This window comes from Amblyomma maculatum, chromosome 9 (genome assembly GCF_055883805.1).
Source record: "Amblyomma maculatum isolate TAMU_Amacu chromosome 9, ASM5588380v1, whole genome shotgun sequence".
NCBI classification, from domain to species: Eukaryota; Metazoa; Arthropoda; class Arachnida; order Ixodida; family Ixodidae; genus Amblyomma; species Amblyomma maculatum.
In genome coordinates this window covers 75,973,787-76,000,033 of record NC_139352.1, presented here as the reverse complement: position 1 = coordinate 76,000,033, position 26,247 = coordinate 75,973,787, and the positions used below count along the sequence as shown (strand labels likewise).

At 46.5% G+C, this 26,247-nt stretch overlaps 1 protein-coding gene across 6 annotated transcripts in view; it reads right to left on the bottom strand.

Annotated features, from left to right (window-relative positions):
• Nucleotides 1–26,247, bottom strand: part of LOC146179459 (protein FAM135A) — a 63,142-nt gene that overhangs the window by 27,396 nt on the left and 9,499 nt on the right. For 3 of the 6 annotated variants that reach the window (XM_084579079.1, XM_084579080.1, XM_084579081.1), the window contains exons 5-14: nucleotides 26,099–26,169; nucleotides 25,530–25,707; nucleotides 23,729–23,757; nucleotides 19,352–19,454; nucleotides 17,824–17,983; nucleotides 16,412–16,461; nucleotides 13,532–13,603; nucleotides 12,504–12,733; nucleotides 8,424–8,596; nucleotides 1,120–2,890 (exon numbers count right to left, since the gene is read on the bottom strand). In XM_084579079.1, coding sequence (XP_084435205.1) covers nucleotides 1,120–2,890; nucleotides 8,424–8,596; nucleotides 12,504–12,733; nucleotides 13,532–13,603; nucleotides 16,412–16,461; nucleotides 17,824–17,983; nucleotides 19,352–19,454; nucleotides 23,729–23,757; nucleotides 25,530–25,707; nucleotides 26,099–26,169 — 2,837 coding nt within the window. The remainder of the gene's footprint in view (nucleotides 1–1,119; nucleotides 2,891–8,423; nucleotides 8,597–12,503; nucleotides 12,734–13,531; nucleotides 13,604–16,411; nucleotides 16,462–17,823; nucleotides 17,984–19,351; nucleotides 19,455–23,728; nucleotides 23,758–25,529; nucleotides 25,708–26,098; nucleotides 26,170–26,247) is intronic. The other 3 variants (XM_084579084.1, XM_084579083.1, XM_084579082.1) reach the window with 3 other exon arrangements.

Sequence of the window (26,247 nt, the reverse complement as noted above, 5' to 3'; positions counted from 1 at the left end):
TAATGCCCTGCCGACATGACTAATACCCACATTACATGCGAGTTTTCAACGGCAGTTCATTTGGTGGTCTGTTGATCTGAATGGCAGTTAGCAACGCAGCACGGCAGCGCGAACTGCAGATGAGACCTCAACAGCAGTTAAGTTCAACTGAGGTCGGGTCACAGTTAAATCGGTCAACTGCCAAGACTTATCAGTGGCAATTCCAACCCCTGTGTGTTCTCAAATCACATGGAAGGTTGTTGTCCTAACTATTATAAGTACCAGCCTGCAACTTTAACTAAGCAAATGAGTGTTAACACTCAAACACGCAAAGCAGCAACAAAAAAAAAAAAAAAGAAAAAGAGAGGACTAAGCTGCAAAGACAGACGTGTCTTTGGCTCTGTGCTGGGTTCAATCGTGGCGCACTCAAAGCAGAAAATGAGCAGAGTATGCAATTCAATAATATAATGAGCGAAAATATCGTTTAAGCTTATTTATAATGAAAAAAAAAAAAAAAAAACACTTTTTTTTGGACAAATTGCTCGCTTGCACAAGGCGGGTCACATAATTTAGAGATTGAATCGAGTTTCCCGAGAAGTTACATTTACCTGTAGCATATTGTAGTTGTGTTCAACATCACTCAAGAAGCTTTACTATCATTCAATTGATCGGCAGTTGAAACTGCCCATGTAACATATGTATAAGCTTTGTATGGCAGGAAGTATAGCTAATTCCAAAGCAGGCTAGGTTCAGGATGCCTATAACTTCTAGGCCAGAGATAAGAGTATCTATTGCCATTTTTTAAGCATCAAACTATCTAGTAACCTTTCTCGAACCTGATACATCCAAGATCAACTGTAACATCCAAGGCAAAGCGACAAGTGTAGTAACACGACAGACACAAATGAAGCTAACCAGACGTGCTAGCTAGCATGCCCTGCATACAATCCTTTCATCCATTTTCTTTTTGCTCTATTTAAAATGCCTCAAAAATCAATTCCCCAGCTTGTACAAATCAGAGCTTCAGCCACAGAAAATGACAACTAGAGTATTGCCAATATAAATAAGCACGTTCCAAGCAAACTGTGAAGCAGTTCTAACTACAACATAACGACAACACTACCTGAACAATGCACATACCTCACAACATCGGCACTGACTGCAGACGCCCTCCGCACGCAGACACAGTCTTCATCTTCACCCTCGACACTTTCATCCTTGCAACTCTGCACTGCTTCCTGCCAGAGGTCCTGTGATGACTCGACGACACTGTCCAGGGCTGCATTGTACTCGTCCTTCGGGTCGGTCAGCATTTCTATTAAGGTGCACTTAGTTTCGAGGTACGACCTGCACTCTTCAAACCGCCGCCTCGCCTCCCCGTCGAGTGGACACACTTCTTTCTCGACGCCATTCTGAATCATGTTGGGGTCTTCAGGGGGCTCCTCGTCGTTTCCATTCTCCTGAACAACAGGAACAGAGTGTAAAGTCTGGTCACTCGCGAACTCCGCAGGTGGCTTCGGGAAAAACGTCGTTCCTTCACAAGCCATCATAGGAGCGTTCACGGGCTCTCCCTTTTTCTCCGTTGAAGACACGACGCCGTTTGAGACAACCTCCTCAACGTGAGAAGCAGATGAAGGTTGCTTGTCCACAGAGACGGAACCATTCGGTTTGCTGCTTTCCTTGAGCAGTGACGAAGTGCAAGGATGAGTACCTTGAGTCACTGCCATAACGTCTTTGGGAGAATCCCTGAACTGTGGTGGTGGAAGTGGTGGTAGCGACGTTCCGCTGTCTTGCGGGGACATGGCTGCCTTTTCAGGCATTGGCGCAATCGTAACAACGTCAGACGACGTGTCGGCACTTTCGTAACCAGATGTCGATTTGCTGGAGCCACCGGTTCCCGGACAGAGAAACACTTCATCCAATGAATCTCTCCTTGAGTCTGGTATACCAAGAGATTCTCTTCTCGAGTCTGGCAAGCATAGCGACTCCCGCCTAGAGTCACCGACTCCTAGTGACTCCCGCCTAAAGTCAGGAACACCCGCCGCCTCTCCGCTTTTCGAGTCGCGAGCTTTCATTGGTCCAGAGGGGAGGTAAGCGTCGTAACTCACTTGGCACGACATGGATGGTGCTGACCGCCTCTGGTGCTTAGTGACTGCGAGGCTATGAGCCCCAGTTTTTCGAAGATGTGGTCTCACACATGAACAAGACTCCGAAACTGCCTTGCGAGCAAATGTGGGTTCACTGACGAAAAGAGCGTCAAAGTTGCTATGAAGACTGTCACTCACAACGCGTGTCCGCGGAGGCGGTGGAGCAGGTGGCACTCGCTGTGGCATAGTTCGGACCGGTCCTAACTGGGTTGTCAGATCAGGCATAGACTCACTGTTGAGAAGATGAGACTGCGATGGCGTTGTGGTGCTCCGTGGAAGAGAGAGATTTGCTGATGTGGTGACTACGACAGAACTCTGAGAGTGCTTCATTTGTGAGCTGCTGGCAGATGCGCCTCCGTTGGAGTCACTGGCACGACTGCGCAGCGCGTCGAGCCTCTTGAAGGCGAGCAGGGTCACAGATGAGTTGTTCAAGTGCGGTCGCTTTAGCTGGCGAAGCAGGCTGGCAGTGCGTGCTTTTAACTTCACCTTTGCACGTGAAGAAGATGCATTTCCTTTGCAGGCACGGGTCGTGCTGTCACGATCTTGTGCGTCAGCGGAAGAAGTGGAAGAGGTTGAAGTGGGAGAACCCAAGTCGGCATCGGCGGACAGCGTAGGCGAGCCATGCCGCAGCGGCGCAGACTTCTGGCCCAGCAGCTTGGAAGAAGCAGTCTTCTCTGCGAGGTTCACATTGCCCACAACAGAAGCTGAGGGACGGCGCGTATCTTCAAACTGAAGCGAGATGTCACTGAGGTTCAGGCAGGACTCTGCGATGAATGCACAAAAATTCAATCTTTCCATTCCCTGACAACCTGCATGACAATTACTGTGAAATCTTGTTGATACAGTCGAACCCGGATATATCGAACTAGAAGGGGATCGCGAAATAGTTCGATATATCGATAATTCGATATACAGAAATCGGCTTGTGACGGCACTTAAGATGCGAAATAACGATACCGTATTTGTCGCGTAATCAACCCCCTCGCATAATGAACCCACCCTCCACTTTTTCACCCGAGAATTTAAAAAAAAAAAAATAGGCCAGCTCGCTCGCATGCAAGCGACTGAACAATCTCAGCGACGGAGCGAAAAATTGCAAACTTGTTGAAACTGAGTCTCTCTCACCGCTCGAGCAACTGCGGCAGCTCAAAACAAGGTTTCTGTGTCGCCGCGGCAGAAATAATCGCGAGCGTTTTCGCTTGCATGTCGATGGCGCCAGTCACTCCGTTTCGGTGGTCTCCTCCACAGTTCATTTCTTGGCGGCATGCCAAGATGCTGCGCAGCGATAACGTCCGGGCGCGTTTATCTTTTGATAGCTCCTGCGATGGCGGGGAGCGAACTTGGCAGAGTGCCCGTGATGGCTTGATTGCACAAGCCACGCCGCGCTTGGGGCATGCGTCATGATCGCAGCAACTGACCGCGTGCTTTCGTTGATTCATACATGCAGAATAAACGACTCCTGCAAAAAAAAAACTGCCGCCGCTTAACGTCCGAACATCATCATCATCATCAGCCTGATTATACCCACTGCAGGGCGAAGGCCTCTCCCATATTTCTCCACTTAACCCGGTTCTGTGCTAGCTGCATCCACTTGACCCCTGCGAACTTCTTAATCTCATCCGCCCACCTAACTTTCTGCCTCCCCCTGCTACGCTTTCCTTCCCTTGGAATCCAGTTTGTTACCCTCAGCGACCATCGGTTATCCTCTCTTCGCACTACATGTCCTGCCCATGTCCATTTCTTCTTCTTAATTTCCACTAGAATGTCATTAACTTGAGTTATTTCTCTGACCCACTCTGCACGCTTTCTATCTCTTAATGCACGCTTTCTATCTCTTTCTGCCGCTTCTTAACGTCCGAACAGCAAAACGATAAAAAAAGATGACTCTAAAGAAAAAAAAAAAAAAAGCCAGAACTGCCGCTTCTTAACGTCCGCAGGCGCCATAGCCACGTCAGCCGCCGTAGAGGGTTGCAATACACGCTGGAGAAAGCGTCCAACGTCTGTCTGAAAACGGGCTTAGCTGGCTTGGCGCATGTGTAGCGGGTGCTGAAGGAGAGAGATAGCTCGGCAAAAGAATGAGCACACCCACGCACATGGCTTGCAAACGTCATTTGTTGGCACGCGGGAAAAGATACCTGCAGATGCGCGCGCCTTGGGGAATGGGCGCGGCGTTGCCAAGACCAGCCGTCGCCGAACTGTTCCTTCTCATTCCTTCCGCGCATGGCTTGAAAACGTCACGCGGCAAACGGCCAAGGGAGATGCGATCGTCTTTGGGGAAGGCACACTTTCCAGTGCGTGGTGCGGAGTTCGATATATCGAACGACCCGTGAAATTAAGTTCGATATATGACGCGGCTTTCCTATACTTTTACATGGGATTTTCAAGGGGATATTCCGTGAGTTCGATATAACCAAAATTCTATATATCCGGGTTCGATATAACTGGGTTCGACTGTATAGGTCATCCTACTTATTATGTTTTCTTTTTTTTCCTTCCTGGCCAACATCCTATGGGGGTACTGCAGTGGCTAATATCTCTATGTAGATTTGAATAATATGATTGCAAAAATCTAAGAAACACTCACATGGTTTCGAATTTTCCTATTTTGCTTCAAGGAGTAGCAAAAAAAAAAAAAAATTGGGATTGCGGTAACACTATTTGGTGTGCGATGGTGTAGTGAATCCATTCGCATAATGACACCCCCAATCAACCCCCTCGTCTACTTTTGTTCATTATCAGCAACGCCTTATCCTGGTTTGGGGTCGGCGGCCTTGATCAGCTTCCTCTATCCAGGGAGATTGTGATAATCCAGTGTTGTGGCCGCTAGTCCGATGGTGGCCAGGTCGCGTATCACACTTTTGTTGTTGAAAGTTTATTTTTTATATTCGTAGCGCATCCCCTCAATCTTCCAACATTGTGGTTTCAGCCCACACCACTGACCTTGGCAGCATTCAAGATGCTGGACACCGATAATGTCTGGAAATGTTTACCTTTCAACAAGACTTTATGCGGGGGTGACACCCTCAGTGAAGTTAGCAAAGAACCAAGTTTTAGAGCACTTTGTGGCTTTATCACGAGTGCACAGCTAAACAACGAAACTGCAACTGGTTTCTATGAGCTTCAGGAAAGTCTAATTCTGAACACTGAGCAACAAAAAGCCTTGCGGAAAGTGAGAGATTATTTCAAAGTCCTGTAATAAAAGTAAGTGAAGTGTCAAGCATGCTGCATTCGTGACCTTCTGAAGTCCGTTTTGGATAATACGATTTTTGACAATACAATTTAATTAGGTGTGTGCAATTATTTGAAATTTTGAATACAAACTCGACCTTGTCGTTATTCGATTCGTGTTTCTATTTCTGTTCAAAAAAGTTATATTCGAAATTTCTGAATACTCAAAAATGACAACACGCCGCAGTTTTCCCGCATTGGGCTCTTCACCACAATGCTTGATCGCATGGACTATGCAGTGAAGCATCCTCAAAACTGCGACGGGGCCATTTTGTGAAGAGGGCCTTCTCGACAGTGCGCACAAGGCTGAGCACTTGATGAAACTAGGAAAAACGCCATTCTCTCTTCAGTTTCATCTCAGATGCGGACAACCGTCACGCAGGTGTTCTTCAGATAAAATTACTGTGGCACAAGTGGTTTTTGACAGTTCTTTCAAGCCCATTTGCTTTAACCTTTCAGTTAATTCCGTCTTTTTTTTTTTTTTGTCACTTGAAGGCCAAATTAATGAGACTTTACTGTCTTCAGCAGCCATTCAGCAGTTTCCCTGGTTTCATGGAGATCCTGTACAAAATTTCTACTGGATTTTTTAGTATGGTATACACTTCTATGCAATTCGTTTAATTTCATTTGCATATACCATAAGAATTCTGAAATAATCAAGATGAACAGATGATATTTTTGAATTTTGCTTCTTTTTTTTTTTTCACTAATACATATTCAATATCCCTCCCCTAGTACTTGTATCCGATTCGCATTTGCAAATTTCGATATTCTCGCACCCCCCAGTTTTAATTTTCAATGCCCATGAGAACTGTATCAACAAGATTCCACTGCGCTTTGTTAGGCAAGCGAGAGTGATATGTAAAGTGTTTGTTTACTGAAAATCAAAATAAACAGTCTAATTAAACATACAGATCCCTGCCCTGCCCTGCCCTGTCAGTCGTTTCTTCACTTGTAACTCGGGCCAGAACGATCTGCAACGACCAAAACAGGGAGTCCGAGCTTAAGAAGGTACGGCACGAGCTTTGCAAGAATGGATATCCCACGCATTTTATTTCGAGCATTGAGAACACTGTTTCGCAACCAAGGATAGCCACTCCCAAGACTTTTTCGGCCAGCGCAAGGATCCCTTATATGCGTGGTGTTAGTGAAGCTCTTTCCCGCGTATTTTCAAAATATGACTTGCGCATTGGACACGTGCCGACCTGCAAGCTTCGCGATATGCTTGTTAATGTTAAGGACCCCCTGCCTTCTGTTCAATTCTCTGGTGTGGTTTATAAGATACCCTGTGGTGAATGCAGTGAAGTTTATATCAGTGAAACTGGGAAATTCACACGAAGATTGAAAGAACACCAGCATGACGTCCGGAACAATAAGATTGCTTCAAGTGCACTGGCAGAACACGCGCACAAGACGGGGCACAAATTGCCTGGGATGATGCTACAATCTTAGCTAAAGAAAAGAATCTGACAACGCGGCTGCTGCTTGAGTCGACTTTCATCCAGACGACAACCGGAATCATGAATCGCACAACAGGAAACATGCCATTGATCTATTCACAATCATTATGTCACCAGCTTCGCCTTTAAATTTCCATTCCCTCGCCTTGTCCGCCTCATTGTGATCAAGGAACCCGTAGGGGTTCCGAAACGTCTTCTTTTTTCATGTTGACTTGGTCAGTGACTGAAACTCTTTTTACTCAACTACCATGCCTGACCAGACGAACCTTCGTCGAACCCTTGACTACTAGATATCTTAGACATATCACAGTCTTTATATGTCACTTGTTGGTGATGACATGGCCCTAAACATGCTCTCTGGCAATTAAATGGCTATTTATTAAACATGTCATTGTTTTACAAAAAAAGAAGCCTCCAAAATACCTTGCATCCTCCTTTTATTTTTATTGTCTCTGTGCAATTTTCTTTTTTAGTATTAAGATTTTTTGCTTACATGTTGTAAAAGTACCTCTTAGCATGAATGCAGCATGGCTACAAATACAACTCAGTTTGATTTCACATGAAAGCCAATGTCTTGCATAACATGGCGTCATCTTCCGCTCTTTCCGTCATTTCAGAGGCAACAGACTTTCAAGGCACACTGCACCACACTGTGAACATTCGGCTGTTTCTTTCTCTCCCTACTTCACAGTGCAATTTTACTTTCTTTTACTTTCTCATCTTCTTACCATGTTTGTAGCCAGTTTTACCCCTTTATTTTTTTTCTATGCACCATGTGCTTTGTTGCATGGCTCTGAAGTCTGTGTATAGTAGTTCAATTCTTCTCAGAGCCGCTGAGCCTGGTGGTAAAGCCATCAAAAAAAAAAAGAGAAAAGAAACATAGCATTCAAATTCTCTTTTTTTTTTTGAAGAAGAAGAAGAATTTGCCTAGTAATCCTACATTGCGTGCGTGCAGCAATATCATTCAATGAGAAGTATGTCACCGTGGCCAGAAGCACTTCTTATTAAAAATGTGTTATTAAAATGTTTATTAAAAACTATAGAGGAAAAAATGTGCAGTCATCTATCGAAGATGAACTGGGACTTTACTATCATAGCGGGATTCTACTACTAGATAGAAACGTAGCAACTGTTTATTTTTTGCTGTACGGTGACCTCACATTATTTCAAACTCCCTTAATTTGAACTTCCAACTTTAAACTGACACCTCAGTTCCATCGATATAAGGTGTTTGAACAGCACTCAGAAATTCAAACAAATTTGCAACTGCAGGCCATTTTCAAGTTTCAATCAAGCAAAGACTGCTCACCCTTCAACGATTTATACTTCTCAACAGTTACTTTTTCTCCATGCTGCTGCTCCTTTTGCAACTTTTGTTTTGTACCAAATTCCAGCGCTTCCTGCCCAATGGGCTTCCGTGTCGAGTCAAACAGCTCATTGCCACTTTAGTCATCAAAGACCACTTAGCACGCTGGCAAAGCGACAACGAACTGACGCTAACCGAATTATTTTTTGATGCTCAAGACCGGCAGAAAAGTGCACAAGGCTGCCCTACGCCCCAAGAAAAGTACCTCCGAATCGCCTCCCCCGTTGTTTGGCACACACTCACGTGATCCGCATCCCGCAGGCGTTGTGCGGAAGTCCTGATAGTGCTCCTCGTAGATGACGGGCAGGTTGTTGCTGTCCCCATCCAGCTCGGCGCACTCCACTTCCAGCGGGGGAAGCAGGGCAAGGTAGTCCGAACGCCTCAGGGCCTCTGTCACCTCGTAGAAGAGCTGCGTGCTGCATACGCATCCACCAAGTCACTTCGTGGTGCCTTCATTTCGGCCCACGGCATGCAACAGCGAAAGTGCGCATACGGTAGACGCTCGGTGATACGAATCTCACGAGGCCGCAAGAAAGTTTGCATCATCTGAAAATTCGTATCGTCAAAACGGATAGAAATCTGCATGCAGAAACACAGGAAAGGCCTTCACGCAGAACTGTTTTTTTCTGGGGGAGGGGGGGGGGGGGGGGGCGGCGCGTGACATCACCAATGTGCAGGCCAAGTGCCGCCACAAACTGCTCCCTGCGCGCACAGCAAGACTGGCAATCGCGAAGTGAATGGTGTGTGAGTCGTGTGGCACTGCAAATTGCTCCCGGTGCGTGGCAACTGGCAATCGGGATGTCGCGATGTTGCACAGAGCGATGGGAGATAGCAACAAAGGCAATCTCCACAGCCGCGAGCCTCAACTGCTGCTTGCGCACGCAGGAAAACAGGCGACCACGATGGCGGCAGTGTCCATGCCACACGCCACTGCGTCAAAATGCTTGCGGTGCAGTCAGCGCAAATCATGATCGCAAAGTCAACATTGTGATGGCCGCACCGCACCAGAAACTGCACCCCGTGCATCATGTGTGACTAGGGATCGTGAAGATAACGATGTGCAGGAGGTGCCTAGTGGTCAAGGCTGTGGTCGTGGCTTGTGCATTTGTATCATCCGTAGTAGTTCAGGAGAATGCTCGGAACATGCGAAATTCTGCACACTGTATACAATACACCTTGGATGGAAAATTTTACGAATTTTTATAATCTCGAAATTCGTATCGCCAGGGTTCACATCACCGAGATTAAGCTGTATTTATGCCAGTTATGCGAACACTAATATTATACAGTAGAATCTCGGTGATACGAAATTCAAAAGGAGACGAAAATTTTCGTATCACCCGAAATTTCGTATCACCAAAAAACGACCAAAATCCATTTTCAAGCCTTCCAACAGGTACGAAATATTTATTTTCGTTGAAAGAAATCGCGTATATCCTTCTGCACCTTCTTTTCCGCGAGATCTGATAAGAGTTTTGAAAACTGAAAAATTGGGCCGCTGTCTTCTCCCGCACAGACTCGGAAGTCACGGCGCGGCGCAGAACATCGATGGCGTGCATCGTTTCTGCTGTCGTCGGCGGTGGGTCATCAACGCTTTGGTCGTCGTCATCTTCGTCACTGCATGAAATGCCAGACTGTGATGACGCTTGCTCCGCAATATCTTCAACCGTGCAGAGACTACAGGTGGCGAGGTTGTCGTCCGCGGTGACGAAATCGTCGACGCAACAGTCGACGTCAAGTTGATTCCAGACATCGATGGGAATCGGGTCTGGCACTTGTGAGGCAGTAGCCACAGTGGATTTGAAAACCCCACACTTCACGAAACAATTGGCGATGGTCGTAGGGACGACGCGATCCCAGGCGATTGCAAGAAAATGCACAGCATCCAGAAGAGTGATCTGGAGATTCGCGTCCTTCCTTTCAATCTTCGCGAGGAGGCGGTGCACCAACAAAGCTTTGAAATGGTGCTTAACATTCCTTATCATCCCAGCATCCAGTGGTTGCAAATGACTTGTTGTGTTCGGGGGCAGGAACGCCACCTTAACACTCTGTAGTGCCATTTGTTTTGGATGGGCGGTGCACTGGTCCAGCAGCAAAACTATTTTTCTGTTGTGGCAAGACATCTTGCGGTCGAGGTACGTGACGAATTCCATAAACAAAGAAGACGCCATCCATGCTTTTTTGTTCACCTTGTAGACGCAGGGCAATCGACCGGCTGCCTTAAAGCATCGGGGCTTTTGATATTTGCCAATGACTGTCAGCGGCATCTTTTCCGATCCGTCTGCGTTGCAACAAAACAAAACTGTGATACGTTGTTTGCTCTTTTGTCCGCCCTGGCAGGCATCGCCTTTAAAGCACACACTTTTTTCGGGCTGGAGATTGTAAAACAGCCCTGCTTCATCTACATTAAAAACATCACGTGCCTCATATCCTGCTATGTAAGACGGCAGTGTGGTTGTCATCCAGTCTTCCACGGCGGAGGTGTCGACTTTTTTTCCTTCGCCACAAACGGACTTGTAGGAAAGATTATGACGCACCTTCAACCGGTAAATCCATCCACCGGAGGCCTGAAAGTCATCAATTCCAAGTGTGAGTGCGATGTCTGCTGCCTTCTCACGAAGCACTTTTCCGTCGATGTTGACGCCGGCCGCCGTGACCTCTCTGAACCACGTTAGAAGAACCTCTTCCAACTTCACATGGTGGGCAGTTTTGGCTTCTTTAGAATTCATCGCGAAATGCTGCACATTCTGCATAATTTGGTCGCGCTGACCAACGATCGTTGACAACGTTGACAACGGCAGGCCTAGCTCCTTGGCCATGTCAGTGCGCCTTTTCTTGGGCTCTTTGTCCGCCTTATTTAAAATTTCCAATTTGTCTTTAAAGGTCAGCGCCTTTCTCTTCCGTGACATTGCAGTATGATGTACCTTTTCACGTTGCCGAGATGATCACAAAACGACGCGCTATCAACGCGGTGTCAGCCTCAACAAACAAGAAAACGAAGCAACGTGTTGCCGCTGCAGCGGAGACTCCGGAAAGCGGAAAAGCGTGGCCTGCGGGGCGGCGGAGAAATGTGGAGAGGGCCGCAAGGCCGTGCGCACAACTAAAAAAACAAAATGCGGGGGGAGGGGAGAGAAAGAGAGAAAGCGGGAGGGGGGGCAAGATATCGCCGCCTTCCTTCGCCAACTTCGCTGCTGCCGCAGGTTGCCAAGCCGGTTTTTTCCCGCTGTAATTTTTTTTGTTCTTTCGCGCGAGTATGCGTGATCCGTGCTATCAGTGCTGTGCCGCTGCGCACGCTTTTCTCGCTGTGCGTGTGTGCGTGGGCCTCGACCGGTCGTGATACCAAGTTCAGATCACCCGTAGCGAAAAGAAAAAGTGTTAGGAACATCCAATGTTTTACCCACTGAACGCAATGCAATTCGGCCGGGGAATTTTATGAATTCGTATCACACCGAATTTCGTATCAGCCGAGTTCGTACCAGCCGAGTTCGTATCATTGAGATTCTACTGTACATCTTTTTGAGACTAAACTGTTACAGAAAGAACACAGAACACATAAAATTACTTTTAGAAAGAAAATAAATTTTGTTGGAGAAAAACGCTCGTCTTGAGTCGCACTTTTCCCTATTCTGCCCATCCTTTGCATTAACTGCACTATTAATTGTAAAAACAAAAGTTGGATGGAGCCATCCAGAGTGTCACTTCGAATAGTAAATCCGCGAGTTTCTAAAGCATTTTTAATAGATAACCGCCTCGCATTCCCTAAATTTCTCCTCTCTACACCACGAAAAAAAAATCAGTTCCTCAAAATACCAATAAGGCCTATTTTAAAACACCGAAACACAGGAAACAGGAAAGACACTCAGTTTTGACCAAACTCTGATGTTGCAAATACAATCAGAAAACCTATCTTAAAAGCCCGACCGGCTAAACTGGTGACTAAATGGCAGCTCACATCATAAGCGTGAACAGACCAAAACTAAGCTCACAATTTAGTTGTCCTGCAAACATGAGAAATCGGCAGGCGTTATAGCCTGCGACCTCAAATATTTTGGGTTGCCCATAGAGAACGCCCTGACTGAGGCATGAAAAGGAAAAATTTGAAATCTATTGAAGCTGTCAATGAAATCCACAATGAAATGAAGCTCAATTTCAGGGAAATCTACAAGGGTCAAGATAAAATTCTGGATTTGCCTTAACACTAAAATCTACTGCACTGCAAAAACATTCCTTTTACTACACTGCTTTGTCTTTCCATGCCCAACTTCGCCACTGGGCTCGCAAACTGCAGTAATAACCCACACAGCATGAAAGAGGGCACGCCACCTGGCATCGTTGGCCGAGAGAACAGCGATGCGGGGCCGCTCGATGATGAAGTATGCCTCTGCGAAGCGCTTGACTCGTTGCAGGTGGCGCTGGCGGGCCAACTGCTGGCGCACCTTTTCCTGACCGGCCACCACCTCGAGGAACTGCTTCCAGAGCACAATCAGCGAGCCACACAACTGGGCCACATCACTGTTGGCCACGGCCAGGAAGTCCTCCTCATTCTCTGCCCGCTGCACGAAGTGTCACAGTGTTCCCATCAATTAGCGCAAAAGAACAATAGCACAAGAGGAATGAAGAGACAGTAGGCACCTCATCCCATTTGCCTTCCCGTTCCTTGCCCCTCCTTTTGAGTGCAGCTACTTTTCTATAAAAATGTACCGCAACACAGGGAAAGTGAGAAGTTGCCAGTGAATTACCACAAGCAGATGCAAAAATACATTGCTCTCGAGTTGGTGACTGAGCCACTGTGTCAGTATGCAGTAAAGCTGAGGTATTGTACATCACATTTCATGTCACGGCCAACTTTCCACTCACATGTCCCTATTCCCATTTCCATGTCCCTTTTCCTGTCCCCATATCCCTAAGCCTGTAAACTTATACTAGAGCGGAGGAGTGGCCAAGTTCCAATGTTCAGTCATCTATCACATAGAGCACCTCCTCATGTTACCTGCTCAGCATTGCAACTAAGAAGAACCTTTCTTGAACGATTGAAAGTGCTCATATGACAAGGGTATAACATTCTGCAAGATGTATCGAGTTTTAAATGCAATTGACTTTCAAAGAAAACTGATACTGACATAAAGAGGGTGGTTGTTTATCAATACTGATGGTATACCTTACCATATATGTTTGTTTTCTGCAAACTAAATGAACATACATCTTATAAGGCATTGAATGACCTTGACGCCCAAAAGATCAGCTCTGCACACCGGTTAACGGTGGCACGTCCCAAGTTAACCGCATTCACTAACCGACCAATAAGACTACAGAATGTTGACCAGGAGGGGAGGTAAAAGAAAAGCCGTTACCGTGATGTGAGCAAAGATTTTGTCCCACTGTGGAAGGGAGACGTTCTTGCATTTAATGTGTTGAAAGCAGTCCTAGTAGAACCACAGGGAGGAGGTCAGAGAGGTAAAAGAAATGGATAGGAGGACAAAGAGAAAGATCACAAAAAAGGATGTGAGAGCCAACAACATAGAAGAAGCCACAATCACCAGTGCAAACCCACCACATCCACTTTCTGGAAATCTTTTTTTAGAGACAAGAGCAATAGAGACACAGTAGAATCTTGATGATGGTTACAGTCAAACCCGAATATAACGAACTCGGATAGAGCGAATTACGTTTTATATTGAACACTTGAATTTCCGCTAGCATTATGCATATAAAATGTATTTTTCATATCGAACTACACATCGCATATAGCGAACTCAGCGCACGCGATCGGTCGCCAAACGCCCGCCAATGGGCGGGCCTTTGTGCCGGCTCCGAGTACTCTCCGGGCAGCCCACGCCGCCGGGCCGTAATACTAGCGCATGCCGTTGTCAGATGGGAGGGGGACTGGCGACGGCTCCGTTCCCCAAGGTCTCACACAGCGCATAAGTCGTCACGCGCCCGCTAGGGTGCTTCTGCGCCGATTCCACATTGCCTCCAGGCGGCCTCGGCCCGTGCCGCGCTTCCGTAAAACATCCGGTGCTACATCCTGTAAGATGACGATGAAGCAGCAGCGTGCCCTACCGCTTTCCGACAAGCTGGAGATAATTCGCCACGTTGGCCACGGCGAAAAAAAGTCTGACCAACGTTGCCACGCATTTCAAAATTCCGCGGAGCACCATTTTGAAAAACCAGTCGGCCATCAGAGGCAATGCACAGGAATGACCAAATGGCGACGGCTTTCGCCACCGCAAGCTGGCTTATGACCAAGTAGAGAAAGCGCTGTACCAATGGTTCTTGGACGTTCACGCGCGAAATCTGCCTGTCTTTGGCCCCATGATGCAACAGAAGGCAAAAGATTTTGCCTTCGTCCTGGACGTCGAGGGGTTTACGGCGGGCAGTTGTTGGCTCCAACGATTTAAAGACCGCTACTCCATCACAGGAAAGGTGGTTGCAGGTGAAAGCCAAGCAGTGGACGCTGAGAGTGCTGAGAAGTGGGTGCAAGACGTGTGGCGTGCTGTCACGGAGAGATACGAACCGTGCAATATTTTTAACACCGACGAGACTGCCTTGTTTTGGCAACTGCTGCCGAGCAGAACCTTAGCGGTAAAAAATGAGAAGTGCCATGGCGGTAAATTGAATAAGGCCCGAGTCACCGTTCTTCTCACGACAAACATGGACAGTTCATCAAAGCTGCGGCCGCTTGTCATAGGCAAGTTCAAGTCACCTATGTGCCTGCGAGGATGCACTTCACTCCCAGTCACATACAACTCAAATTCTAAGGCCTGGACGTTATTCGAAGCGTGGCTGCGTGGCTGGGACGAGGAACTTGCGACGAGGAACTCCTCCTCGACAACTGTTCTGCGCACCACTGCAGCGTCACGCTGAAGAACATCGAGCTTTGTTTCCTGCCACCGAACGCAGCAGCGGTTTTGCAGCCCCTTGATCAGGGGATCATCTGCGCTTTCAAGCTGGGCTACAGGAAACGCGTTATGAGCAGCTGTTGGCGAAATTGCGGGTTAACGACGAGCTCAAGATTAATTTGCTGGTAGCAATAGAAATGATTAACCGTGCCTGGCAAGACGTGAAGCAATCCACAATCCGCAACTGCTTCCACCATGCTGGTCTATGTCGAGAGAATGCAGAAGCTGCTAGTGAAGCGCGCACTGTGCAAGATGACAGCGATGTTGCCACGCTGTGGGGAGAACTCGTTGATGTTCCGGACACTGTGCCCGAAGAAGTTGCTCTAGAGGATTTTCTCACTGTTGACGACAACGTAGCCGTGACAGCGAGCCCGTTGGACTCTGAAATTGTTGCCGACATGCTGGCATCTGGTGCGAACGAGGAGACCGAGGAGCCGCTGCCGGAAGACGATCGCCCTCGCCCGACATTGCGCGAAGCCCTCGCTGCTACCGATCTGCTGCGCCGATACTGCTCCGGAATACAGGGAAGCGGACTGAAGTTTGTGGAAATGATGTCGCGTGTAGAAAGTGCGATTCTCGCTGATGGAGTTAAACGCAGTGTTCAGGCGAAGGTCACTGCCTACTGCAAATAAGTGAGCATTTATCTGCAATAAATTTCTTTTGTAGATTCATGGTGAGCGGCACGGTTTTTCCTTAGTTAGTGCGTTTTCGCTGCGCTGTTCTGGACATCGTGTATAACGAATTTGGTACTGAAGTTCGTTATAAATGGGTTCGGTTATAGCGAACACTAAATACACTATATAGCGAACAAATCGCGTTAAATTACGCAGTTCGTTATAACCGGGTTTGACTGTAATATGAATTTTGGGATGACACGGATTCACGAAGTATGGCGTCACTGGCAACACCCAGTGATCCGTTCGTGATGCCATTTCGCTTCAAAACAAAATATTTCCACACGACAGCAGTGAACGATCGCAAAAGTATTTTTTGTTTTGTGACCACCCGAAGACGACTGAACTATGTTACAGAGCTTTCAAACAGTAGCTAAGAAAGGTAAAAACTCACATTAGAACTAACGGACAAGCATAAAAGGCGCACAAAATTGTGTTGACAATTGTCGCATTCAAAAACACACTGTGCTCCGTTAACCAGGATTGACGGTTATTTTATAAACGTGCGCCGACAAGGACTGATGGAAGAATAAATTACCAGAAGGCACACAGCAAGAACCTGCCCTCGGCACAAAAAAAATGTGTCTGACAGATCTGCAGACGACCGACGACAGATCCAGCACAAGAAAAGTTCTGGTAGATACAAAGAGATGCTTACTTTCGCCATACTGCTGAGCCCCTCCAGACAGGAAGAAATGTGCAGCGAATCTAGAAAGAGAAATGAAATACTCTGTATCAAAACAAACAATACAAATATTCGCCTTTCAGTTCAGCGAGTTGAGACACTAACCTTCTAGGCTTCTCATGCGTCAAAGGATTTGCCAAGGCACACGTTTTATGCCTTTCGTGACTTTTGCTCCGATTTTGCTAACACTGGAATTCATTCATACGTTTACCGATGCATGGGGCCCTGACGCAGTCTCTACTATTATGTGAAAACGTAAAGGTCCCACGTCGCAGAAAAGCCGCCGCTGCCACCGGTAGTGTTGTCATGAACAAAAAAATAACTTTAATGGCATAGAATTGATTATATTGCGCTTATAACATCTGGACATGATTCACGTTATTATGACATCTAAGAATATGAAGTAAATTAAATGCACTAAAAAAAAAAAAGAAAGAAAGCGTTGCTTTAGCCTTGCGAAGAACGGATATATGCATACATACAGGAGATAAATTTACCACTTGTTTCCGTGTTTCTTTCATAAGTATGAAAGTGGCCCAATTAAAGTTTTTGGTGCAACTCTGTAAGAGGAGACAAGATAAGACGACAATATCTGAAGTACAGCGCGTGAAGAAATTGACTACCGAGATGGCGCAGTGGTCTAACTCAATGGCCGGCAGAGCAGATCTCTGTTTCGGCCTGGATTCGAAATCTACTGGCAGCGAGCTTTTCTCGAGTGGTTGCACAAAGAAGGCTTCGCAGCAACCTCAAGCCAAATCCAAGAGCGCGGGTAGTAACGCCTCTGCATTAGAAATGTGACTGGTTGACAGGGTCGTAATGTGACAACCACATGACTGCCAAAACGAACCAGAACATGAGCAGGCTGTGTCACACGTGATGTGGAGACCTTAAGAATGATTCGAGCCTGTGCATAACTGCACTTTTGCTAATCACCTTCACTGAGCTAGTGCAGTAGTTCAAAGCTCAGAAAGGTGTCAGTAAGATTAGCAGTCTTATCTTATTGATTTCAGGTTTCTGCAAAGAAGTGAAAAGTGTAAGCTGCTTTCTTTTCATTAAACATTCTGTCGTTTTGGGGCATTTGACATTTCTTTCTGTCATAACCAAATTGCTATATTAGTTATAAAAGCGATATTTCCACAATGCATTAATATTGCTATAAAGGGGTTAAGCTGTAATTATAGAGGACCACAGGCAGCTGTCACATCATACGCTTGAGGAGGAGAGTAAGTGTTTCTCTAATTCTTTACTCTATGCAATGAAAGAAGTTACTCAAAGTACAATCAATCAACTGAACAAGCAAGTCTCAACTAAACGAGCGAGGGAGAGAGTATTAACCAAAGAACTGAACGAGCGAGAGAGGGAGTAGGTGGGTGACCCACACTCACCTAGCTGCAGCTGTTCCCAGGGCGGCAAAAGACGCATAAATTCCAGAAGGCGGCGCTGCAGGCTCCCATAGGCAGTCAGGAGCAGAGAGCAGAGCTCCCAGTGAACCAGACAGGCACGTTGGAGGCGTGCCACGAGACGCCCACCGCTAGTTGCACCCGCCTGCAGACATCACAAGTTCCCATCACCCACAAACAATGCCAACAGCCCTTCCACAGTCAGGTATGCCTCTTGTGTGAAGAATCAAACCTGTACGCTCCTGCAATACGCTAGTATTAAAGAGAACAATAAAAACACAGCAAGGCATCCTAGACGTGCACCCCTTTCCAGAGTTTCTTCAAGCCTCTCGCCGTCTTTCATGGCTTCAGCCACAAAGAAAGGTGACATTCCTTGCCCAGATGAAAATACAACGGCACCAATAAACTGCTACCACGCTGAAGAGAGCACAGCCAAGAAAAGCATGCCAGTGAAAAACTAAGATGTGTAAGGGTACGTTCAATCTCAGGTCGGTGTTCCAATCGAACGTTCAACTAGCACGTCAGTCTCTTGCGTCTTTGTAGCACGCGCCTTTCGACGTACGCTTGTCGTCTTTGTCACCATCGACAGTCACCGAGCGTTGGTATGACACTACAATTATCCCCGGGAGAAAAAGGAGGCATCCTGCCAACTCATGGCGTCAACACAACAGGCGGGTCATAACAGGGCTAGAGGCGGTCAACGTGCACCGTTTTAAGCCTGCGACGACGCATATCCGGTGTCGGTGCAAGCGGTTCTATAACGCAGTTCACCGGAGAGGTCTGGCAAATAACCCGATATGGACCATGGTATTTGGAAACAAGTTTGGTAGAGAGGCCGGAGGGGGTGGCAGGAACCCAAAGCCACCCGAGGGAGTCCGTGCTGTATGAAATAGCTGGACAAGTCGGTGACAAAGGAACTACTGGTGACCTTAGTTCTGGGTTGTAAATGATCGGGCCAACTGGAGACATTCTTCTGCATATGCTGCCGCTTGAGAGACTGTGGTCGGTTCGGAGGTGTCAGGGCGATAAGGGAGTGCCATGTCCATAGTTGAGGTGAATTCACGGCCGTATAGAAGGAAAAAGGGGGAAACTGGTCGTGCTTTGTATGGCAGTATTATAAGCATACGTGACGAATGGGAATGGAATATTAATGTATGACAGGCATGGGTAGTATTGCTTGAATAGTATCAAATAAAAGACTTGTACAACTTCAAATATTAAGTGATAATGAGAAAAGGCAGCCTGCACTGCATGCAAATGGAATGGCCACTTTCGGGTCTCAGATATCCATGATTGACTGCAGCTTCAAATGCTCCGTTGTCTTCCCAGTCAAAGACAGTGCTCACAGCAAATTCCCAAATATAGCGAGAAATCTGTACATTAAACTATGAGCACCACTCTCCTGTTCTCTCTGGACACAACACTGAGTGGTACAAGAACAATGATTAAACAAGCAAAGCACATTACATATAGGCGCCCCCACATTCGATAAAGCAGGTGGGTCAATACTCACCTGGGCCCCAAAGAACACACTTTCCAAGCTCGACGACATTGACCTGCGAGAGGAAAGCCTTGGGCTGCCCGTGAACCACTGTGATCTTCCTGTCCTGGCAAAACTGCGTTGCAAGAAAAGGCACAACGCAATTCAACTTCAGTACCTTGAAGCGATTGCCATGAAATGCTGCACACCTCCTGCAAGTACAGTCAAACCCGAATATAATGAACTCGGATAGAGCGAATTATGTTTTATATCGAACACTCGAATTTCTGCTAGCATTATGCATATAAAATGTATTTTTTATAACGAACTACACATCGGATATAGTGAACTCAGCGCGCGCGATCGGTCGCCAAACGCCCGCCAACGGGCGGGCCTTTGTGCCGGCCGGGCAGTTCTCTCCGGGCAGCCCACGCTGCCGGGCCGCAATACTTCTAGCGCATGCCGTTGTCAGATGGGAGGGGGATTGGCGACGGCTCCGTTCCCCAAGGTCTCACACAGCGCACACGTCATCACGCGCCCGCTAGGGTGCTTCTGCTGCTTCTGCGCCGATGCCACGCTTCCGTAAAACGCAGGAGGGGCTCTCTACAGCAGCTTCCACGAGGGACCCTCCTGTACGCATGCGCGGCCGTCGCCCGGAGTAGCATGAGTAGCTTTTAAAATCCGCGCCATCGGCCAGCCTCTCTTTGCAGCACTCCTATTCGGCAGCTGCCTACCATGTGATCAAAGACGTTCGAGCAGCTCCGGACCTATTGCGCTTCGAGAAAGAAGCAACACCGGCCAGAACTGGTTTCAAGTTTGGGCGAAGGGAAGGCAGCCTCCGAACAACGAACGCGTCAGTGGCGAACTTTCCCACATCTTCGCTGGGCTACAGGAAACGCGTCGTTGAGCGGCTGTTGGTGAAATTGCGGGTTAACGACGAGCTCAAGATTAATTTGCTGGCCGCAATAGAAATGATTAACCGTGCCTGGCAAGACGTGACGCAATCCACAATCCGTAACTGCTTCCACCATGCTGGACTATGTCGAGAGGATGCAGAAGCTGCTAGTGAAGCGCGCACTGTGCAAGATGACAGCGATGTTGCCACGCTGTGGGAAGAACTCGCTGATGTTCCGGACGCTGTGCCCGAAGAAGTTGCCCTGGAGGATTTTCTCACTGTTGACGACAACGTAGCCGTGACAGCAAGCCCGTTGGACTCGGAAATTGTTGCCGACATGCTGGCATCTGGTGCAAACGAGGAGACCGAGGAGCCGCCGCCGGAGGACGATCGCCCTCGCCCGACGTTGCACGAAGCCCTCGCTGCTACCGATCTGCTGCGCCGATATTGCTCCGGAATACAGGGAAGCGGACTGGAGTTTGTGAAAATGATGTCGCGTGTGGAAAGTGCGATTCTCGCTGATGGAGTTAAATGCAGTGTTCAGGCGAAGATCACTGCCTACTGCAAATAAGTGAGCATTTATCTGCAATAAATTTCTTTTGTAGATTCATGGTGAGCGGCACGGTTTTTCTTTAGTTAGTGCGTCTTCGCTGCGCTGTCTGGACATCGTGTATAACGAATTTGGTACTGAAGTTCGTTATAAACGGGTTTGGTTATAGCGAAATACTTTATATAGCGAACAAATTGCGTTGAATTACGCAGTTCGTTATAACCGGGTTTGACTGTATACAGTCATTTATGTATTCTGGCAAATGCTATGCGAAAGTCTTGCCTTGGTTGATACTGTCACTCTATGACATGGAACGTTGTTGCCTAGCCCATTACTTTTGTGTTTCTGGACCCTAATCTAGCTGATGAATATGGACCTGAGCGGTTATGGAAACTGTGTGCGATGTCAGTTAACAAAATGAGCTGATTCAGACTAACATAGACTAACAAACAAAAACCCTGCCTTTTCAAAGCAGTGAGAAGCCGCTTTCCTGAAGAAACTGTGCTGACCAACTCAAGTAGTCAGAATTGTCATTTTTCTACGAAGAAACATGAACACATTCTTTTTGAGCAGCAGAAGCAGCCCTGCCTTGCTTCCAATCAGCGGGCACGCTTCACTAATGACAAGTGATCGACGCAACTTGACTACAGTAAAATCTCTAATTTAGCCCCTTTAATTTCTGAATTAGGAGATCCCGAACTAGCAGCATGGTCCGTGTCGATGCCCATGCGAGTCCATGGCATCACGTGTTCGTTAACTTTGATACGCGCAACAAACACTCTGGTTAATTTGGACAAGCAATCGCACTGAGGTACAATGCGTGCAGCCAACGATCATCAAAACACACCTCCATGGGCCCCAATTATTGCATGGAACAGCGTGCACTTCGGGCAGACTATGTATGGCAGGCATGACAAAAATCGAAAGTTCCTGACTTCCAAATACACCTCAGTCGCATAGTTTAGGCTTTGCTTTCCTTAACTTAGTCTTTCTTAGCGTCTGTGATCAGGCGTGCACGTTGGCCAGTCGCACCTTTTCAGACGCTGCTTGGCGCGTCACTTTTTTTTTTATTTAAGTAAAACCTCGTTACAAGAGACACTCAAGGGACCCAAAAAAGATGTCTCTTGTAAGCAAGGTCTCTTGAAACCAAAGATTCTCACTGTGTTGATATGTTTACTGCACATCAGCATATAAATGCATTCACACGCATCAACAGGAAATTGTTCAGAAAAGCTTAAAGTTATTCATATTAGTCACTAGTGTGTATTTTTTGTGAGTGCAGAGTGTATTCCTTCCCAAATTCTGGAGGTAAAGCACTTCACTTTGCAAGCCTTCCTGTTGTTCTAATACCTTTCAAGCACCCTTACATGCTTGTCACTCAGGTGCTGACACTTTTTCTCTGAAATGTCCTTATAGTCATCCGCTATGGCACATGCGCCATTTATTTGCGTGAGAATTGCACAGCCTGTAAGCTCTTCGGGAGCACACAAGATTCACATCTGCAGATACAAATTCCTCAAAAGATTCTGGTACCTCAGCAGTCACTTGGATGCTCGCCCAAGCTTCATCTTCAAGGAAGCTTTCCAAAGTATTCATATATGGGCCCTCTTACATCATGTCACCACATTTAAAGCCTACTTGTCTGAAATGGTTTTTCACAACTTCACTTCTCAGGCCATTCCAGACACCTGAAATCACCTGAACAGCAAACTTTGCATAAATTACTGTTGTACAGTCTTGCTGCTTATCGAGCAACAGCCTTTCTACCAACCTTGTTTTGTATAGCAACTTGACAGAGTGCATAATGCCTTTGTCTATTGGTTGAAGACAGGGTATGGAGTTTGGAGGGAAAAAATAACTTTGGTGCTACAAGATGCATTGTCCGCAAAGAGAAAGACATCAGGATTCTGAGCTTCCATCTCGTGATCTAATTTTAACAGCGAGGAGTTAAAAATGCTGGATGTCATTCATGCATTTTGATTTGCTTGGTAGGTGAAAGTAATGCAATGCCAGTGGCTAAAACACTGGGGTTATCTTGACTTTCTATTCATGGGAAAGCACTACTTCCAGTTCCTGACATATACAACAAAAAGGATGTTGATATGGAACAGAATTTAGCTAAGGGAATCTGAAATGCATCATGTACGAGTTGGCACGCTTCAGCTACAGTACATGAGCACACCCGGGTTGTGTCTCTTCTAAATAGTGAAGAATTTACTCAAGGACCTGCAAAAGCTGTCCTTAGTAACCGAGTGTCTCTTGTAACCATGTCTCTTGTATGCAATGTTGTTAACATGGCAGACATAGGAAAACCAACTAAACCATTTTCAAGTGTCCCTTATAACTGAGTGTCTCTTGTAACAGTGTCTCTAGTAACAAAAATTTAACTATTATTTTGGAATGGCGTAGTGCTGTTCTAACGCTCACGCATGCCTGCATCAACACGTTGCCTCCAGCACGCTGAAAATGTGTGCTCAAGATGCGCAGTTTTCCCTCGCACTGCGTGCTGCATCGTTCAGACTCTGTGATGAAGCATTCTCGAAATGCGATGGGACTGTTTTGTGAAGTGGTATCACTGCTATTGTGTAGCACTGCGGAAAGGGTAGCAGAGACTTTTACAATTTTGGAGCACTTCGTTAACATACCCGACAGAGTGCGCAAAGTAAAGCACATGACGAAATCGACAAAAACCATCATTCGTACTTGGGTTTCATTGGATAAAATTACCGTGTTGAAAGTGGTTTTTGGCAAAATTTTCAGGCCGATTCAATCATTTGAAAACTTTTCGTTACTTCCAGCATCTTTTCAATTTCTCGAAGGCAGAAATTCACACAAGCTTACAGTGCCAAAAATTACACAAGAACGCAGCACCAAAAAAATTTGCTTCAGGTGGAAGCTGTTGAACATGCATGGGCAGTAAAGACAGACGCCAGTGCCGCGATTAGGTTTAGCTACAGGCGCTTACCCTGGATGAGATGGTGTCAAGACAGGGCCCTTCCTGGAGAGTAATGGAAGTGGACAGAAGAGAGAGAGAGAGAGAGAGATAGAAAGGGTTACACCAGAAAATGCCATTCAAGCTGTCCCAGTGCAAGAGCTTAGTCACAGAAGCCTTGTTGTTAAAACCGTCACAGACACATACACACACAGGATGCCACACAAGTTGGAGAGCACTAATATCCGAGCCAGAGTTATTCATGCATCACAAATGCTGCTACATGCCAAACATCTCTGTTTTACCAATACCATTATATTTTTTTATAGCCAGAACCTTAGGCTTATACTGCTGTCACACGGGCACAGCTGAACTCCTTTTAACTCCTTTCAACCAAGGTAGTCTTTATCTCAATGGAGATACGCGCCGTGTCACACGGCAGTCCTTTAGGAAAAGAAGTTTAAGGAAGTTCCTAGCGTAAGGAGTTCTGATCATCTCCCTCGAGCAAGTAAAGGGAGTACTCTGGTTCCCTGTGAGCTTCATTGCAGGTGTTAAAAAAACGCATATGCATTAATTTTGAGTTTATAACTAATTTTAATACTGTAGCACAACGCAAAGCATGAAAAAAAGTAAATATGCAAATATCCAAGCATGCACGAAAGAATTTCGCAAGCACATTGTGGCCAGTAGAACAGACAAACCCGATATGCTAGTAAAAGTAACAGCGCATTCCTTTCACATGAATGAAGATACATTTATAATTTAAAGTCAATTCAAACTGTTGAAAAGAAAGCAGCTAAAAATTATTTTACATGTTTTTAACTTAATTATTTTATATGCATACACAAAACGAACAGCGCCTAATGGGACCCCGACGGTGTCTCGGAGAAGCTGGTTCTTAGCCGTGTGACACGGCAACAACTCCTTTAGGGCTGAACTCCCTCCGTGGTCCTTTATGGAAAAGACGTTCGAGGGAGTTGGGACTTGCCCGTGTGACAGAAGTATTACTGTTATCAGTTATCAATGACAGTGATTATGTGTGAAAGCAACATCGTTGGTTGGCTTTTAGCGTTTAACGTCCCAAAGCACCTCAGCCTATGAGACGCCATAGTGGAGGACTCCGGGAAATTCGACCACCGGAGTCCTCCACTATGGAGTCTCTCACAGCGTCTCTCATAATAGAGCTGTTCAAGGGCTCAAAACATTGTTGACAATTTTCAAATGCAACCTAAAAATTTCGTGAATAATGCCGTTGCATTTCTTTGCTATGCTGGCACACAAAGAAAAAGCCCTCGAGAATGCCTGCTGGCCAAACCGCACCAACCTTAAGCGTCACTAAAATTCTCCCTACTGGACATTGAAACCCAAGAAATATCTTATATGATCAAGACGGATGGCACAGGCTTAATGTCATCAAGGTACCCATGAGCTAACAACAATCGCACTAATGCAAAGCTTCACATTGATTCTGACCACCTGAGGCTCTGTCCCCAAAGCCAAGGTCTGACACTGCATCCTTACACATGACCGGCGCCAATAAATAATGCACTGGACAGCTAGTGGAATATATTTCATGCTTACGCTGCAAGGATACAAGTCGGACAATACTAATACGCACCAAACGCCACAACGTCAAAAAGAACCTCTCCACAATTATAACACATGCAAGTTAAGTCGGCAGCATAAAAGCAAAGAATGCCGCATGCAGCAGCACTCGAAAACAATCACCAATACGCTCGGATCAAATGCACAGGAGCGCAACCCAATTTCCCAAAGCAAGAGACAAGACTGGGCGCCTCAAGCAAATGCTGTACGCACACCACACTGGGACCACCTGCCTGAGGTAAGGTTGGCACAGGGAGAGCAGCGAACCATGTATCGTAACCGAGACTGCCGACAGGTGGAAGTAGTCGAACAGGACAGGGATGTGATGGTGCAGTCCTCGGCTGGGATCCAAGTGCAGAGTTAGAAGCCGGGAGCTCACACACTGGATTGTCTTGTGGTGGTCGGGGCTGCAGGGACAGAATGACAAAAAAGGTCTTTTGAGGGTGCTGTTGGAAGAAAATGAAGCAGTGGAAGTAGATCACTTGGTTGCTTAGGAAGGCGCTGGAAAATAAAGACGCCATTTTAATCTAGACAAAAATGCTTTGGGCGAGGAGATCATGGAAATATTTCTGTAAGAGCGGCGTTTTAAAACTAGAACACCTGCAGAGACTTTCAGAATCAAGAACGCTTTCGTACAATTAAACAATTCTGTAAGCAAGACACGAGTTTCCTGCAACTCCATTAAGGAACAGAAATAACAAGGATACCATTTACTTCTATGGCCAAGTGGCATCAGAAAAGTAAAGTTATGAATTCCACTAGACACACACAAAAGAGAAAAGAGAAAGCAGTACTTGCCCAAAGTTTTGATCAGTGAACCAAAGTTCAACAGATAGCTGGAAGTCTGTTTTTGCCAGTACGTCCCGAACCTGCATGAGGCAAAAACAACAGAGCATAAAAAGTTAATATTATGCACAGTCACAAGGCCAGCTGCCAACCAAAGCAGA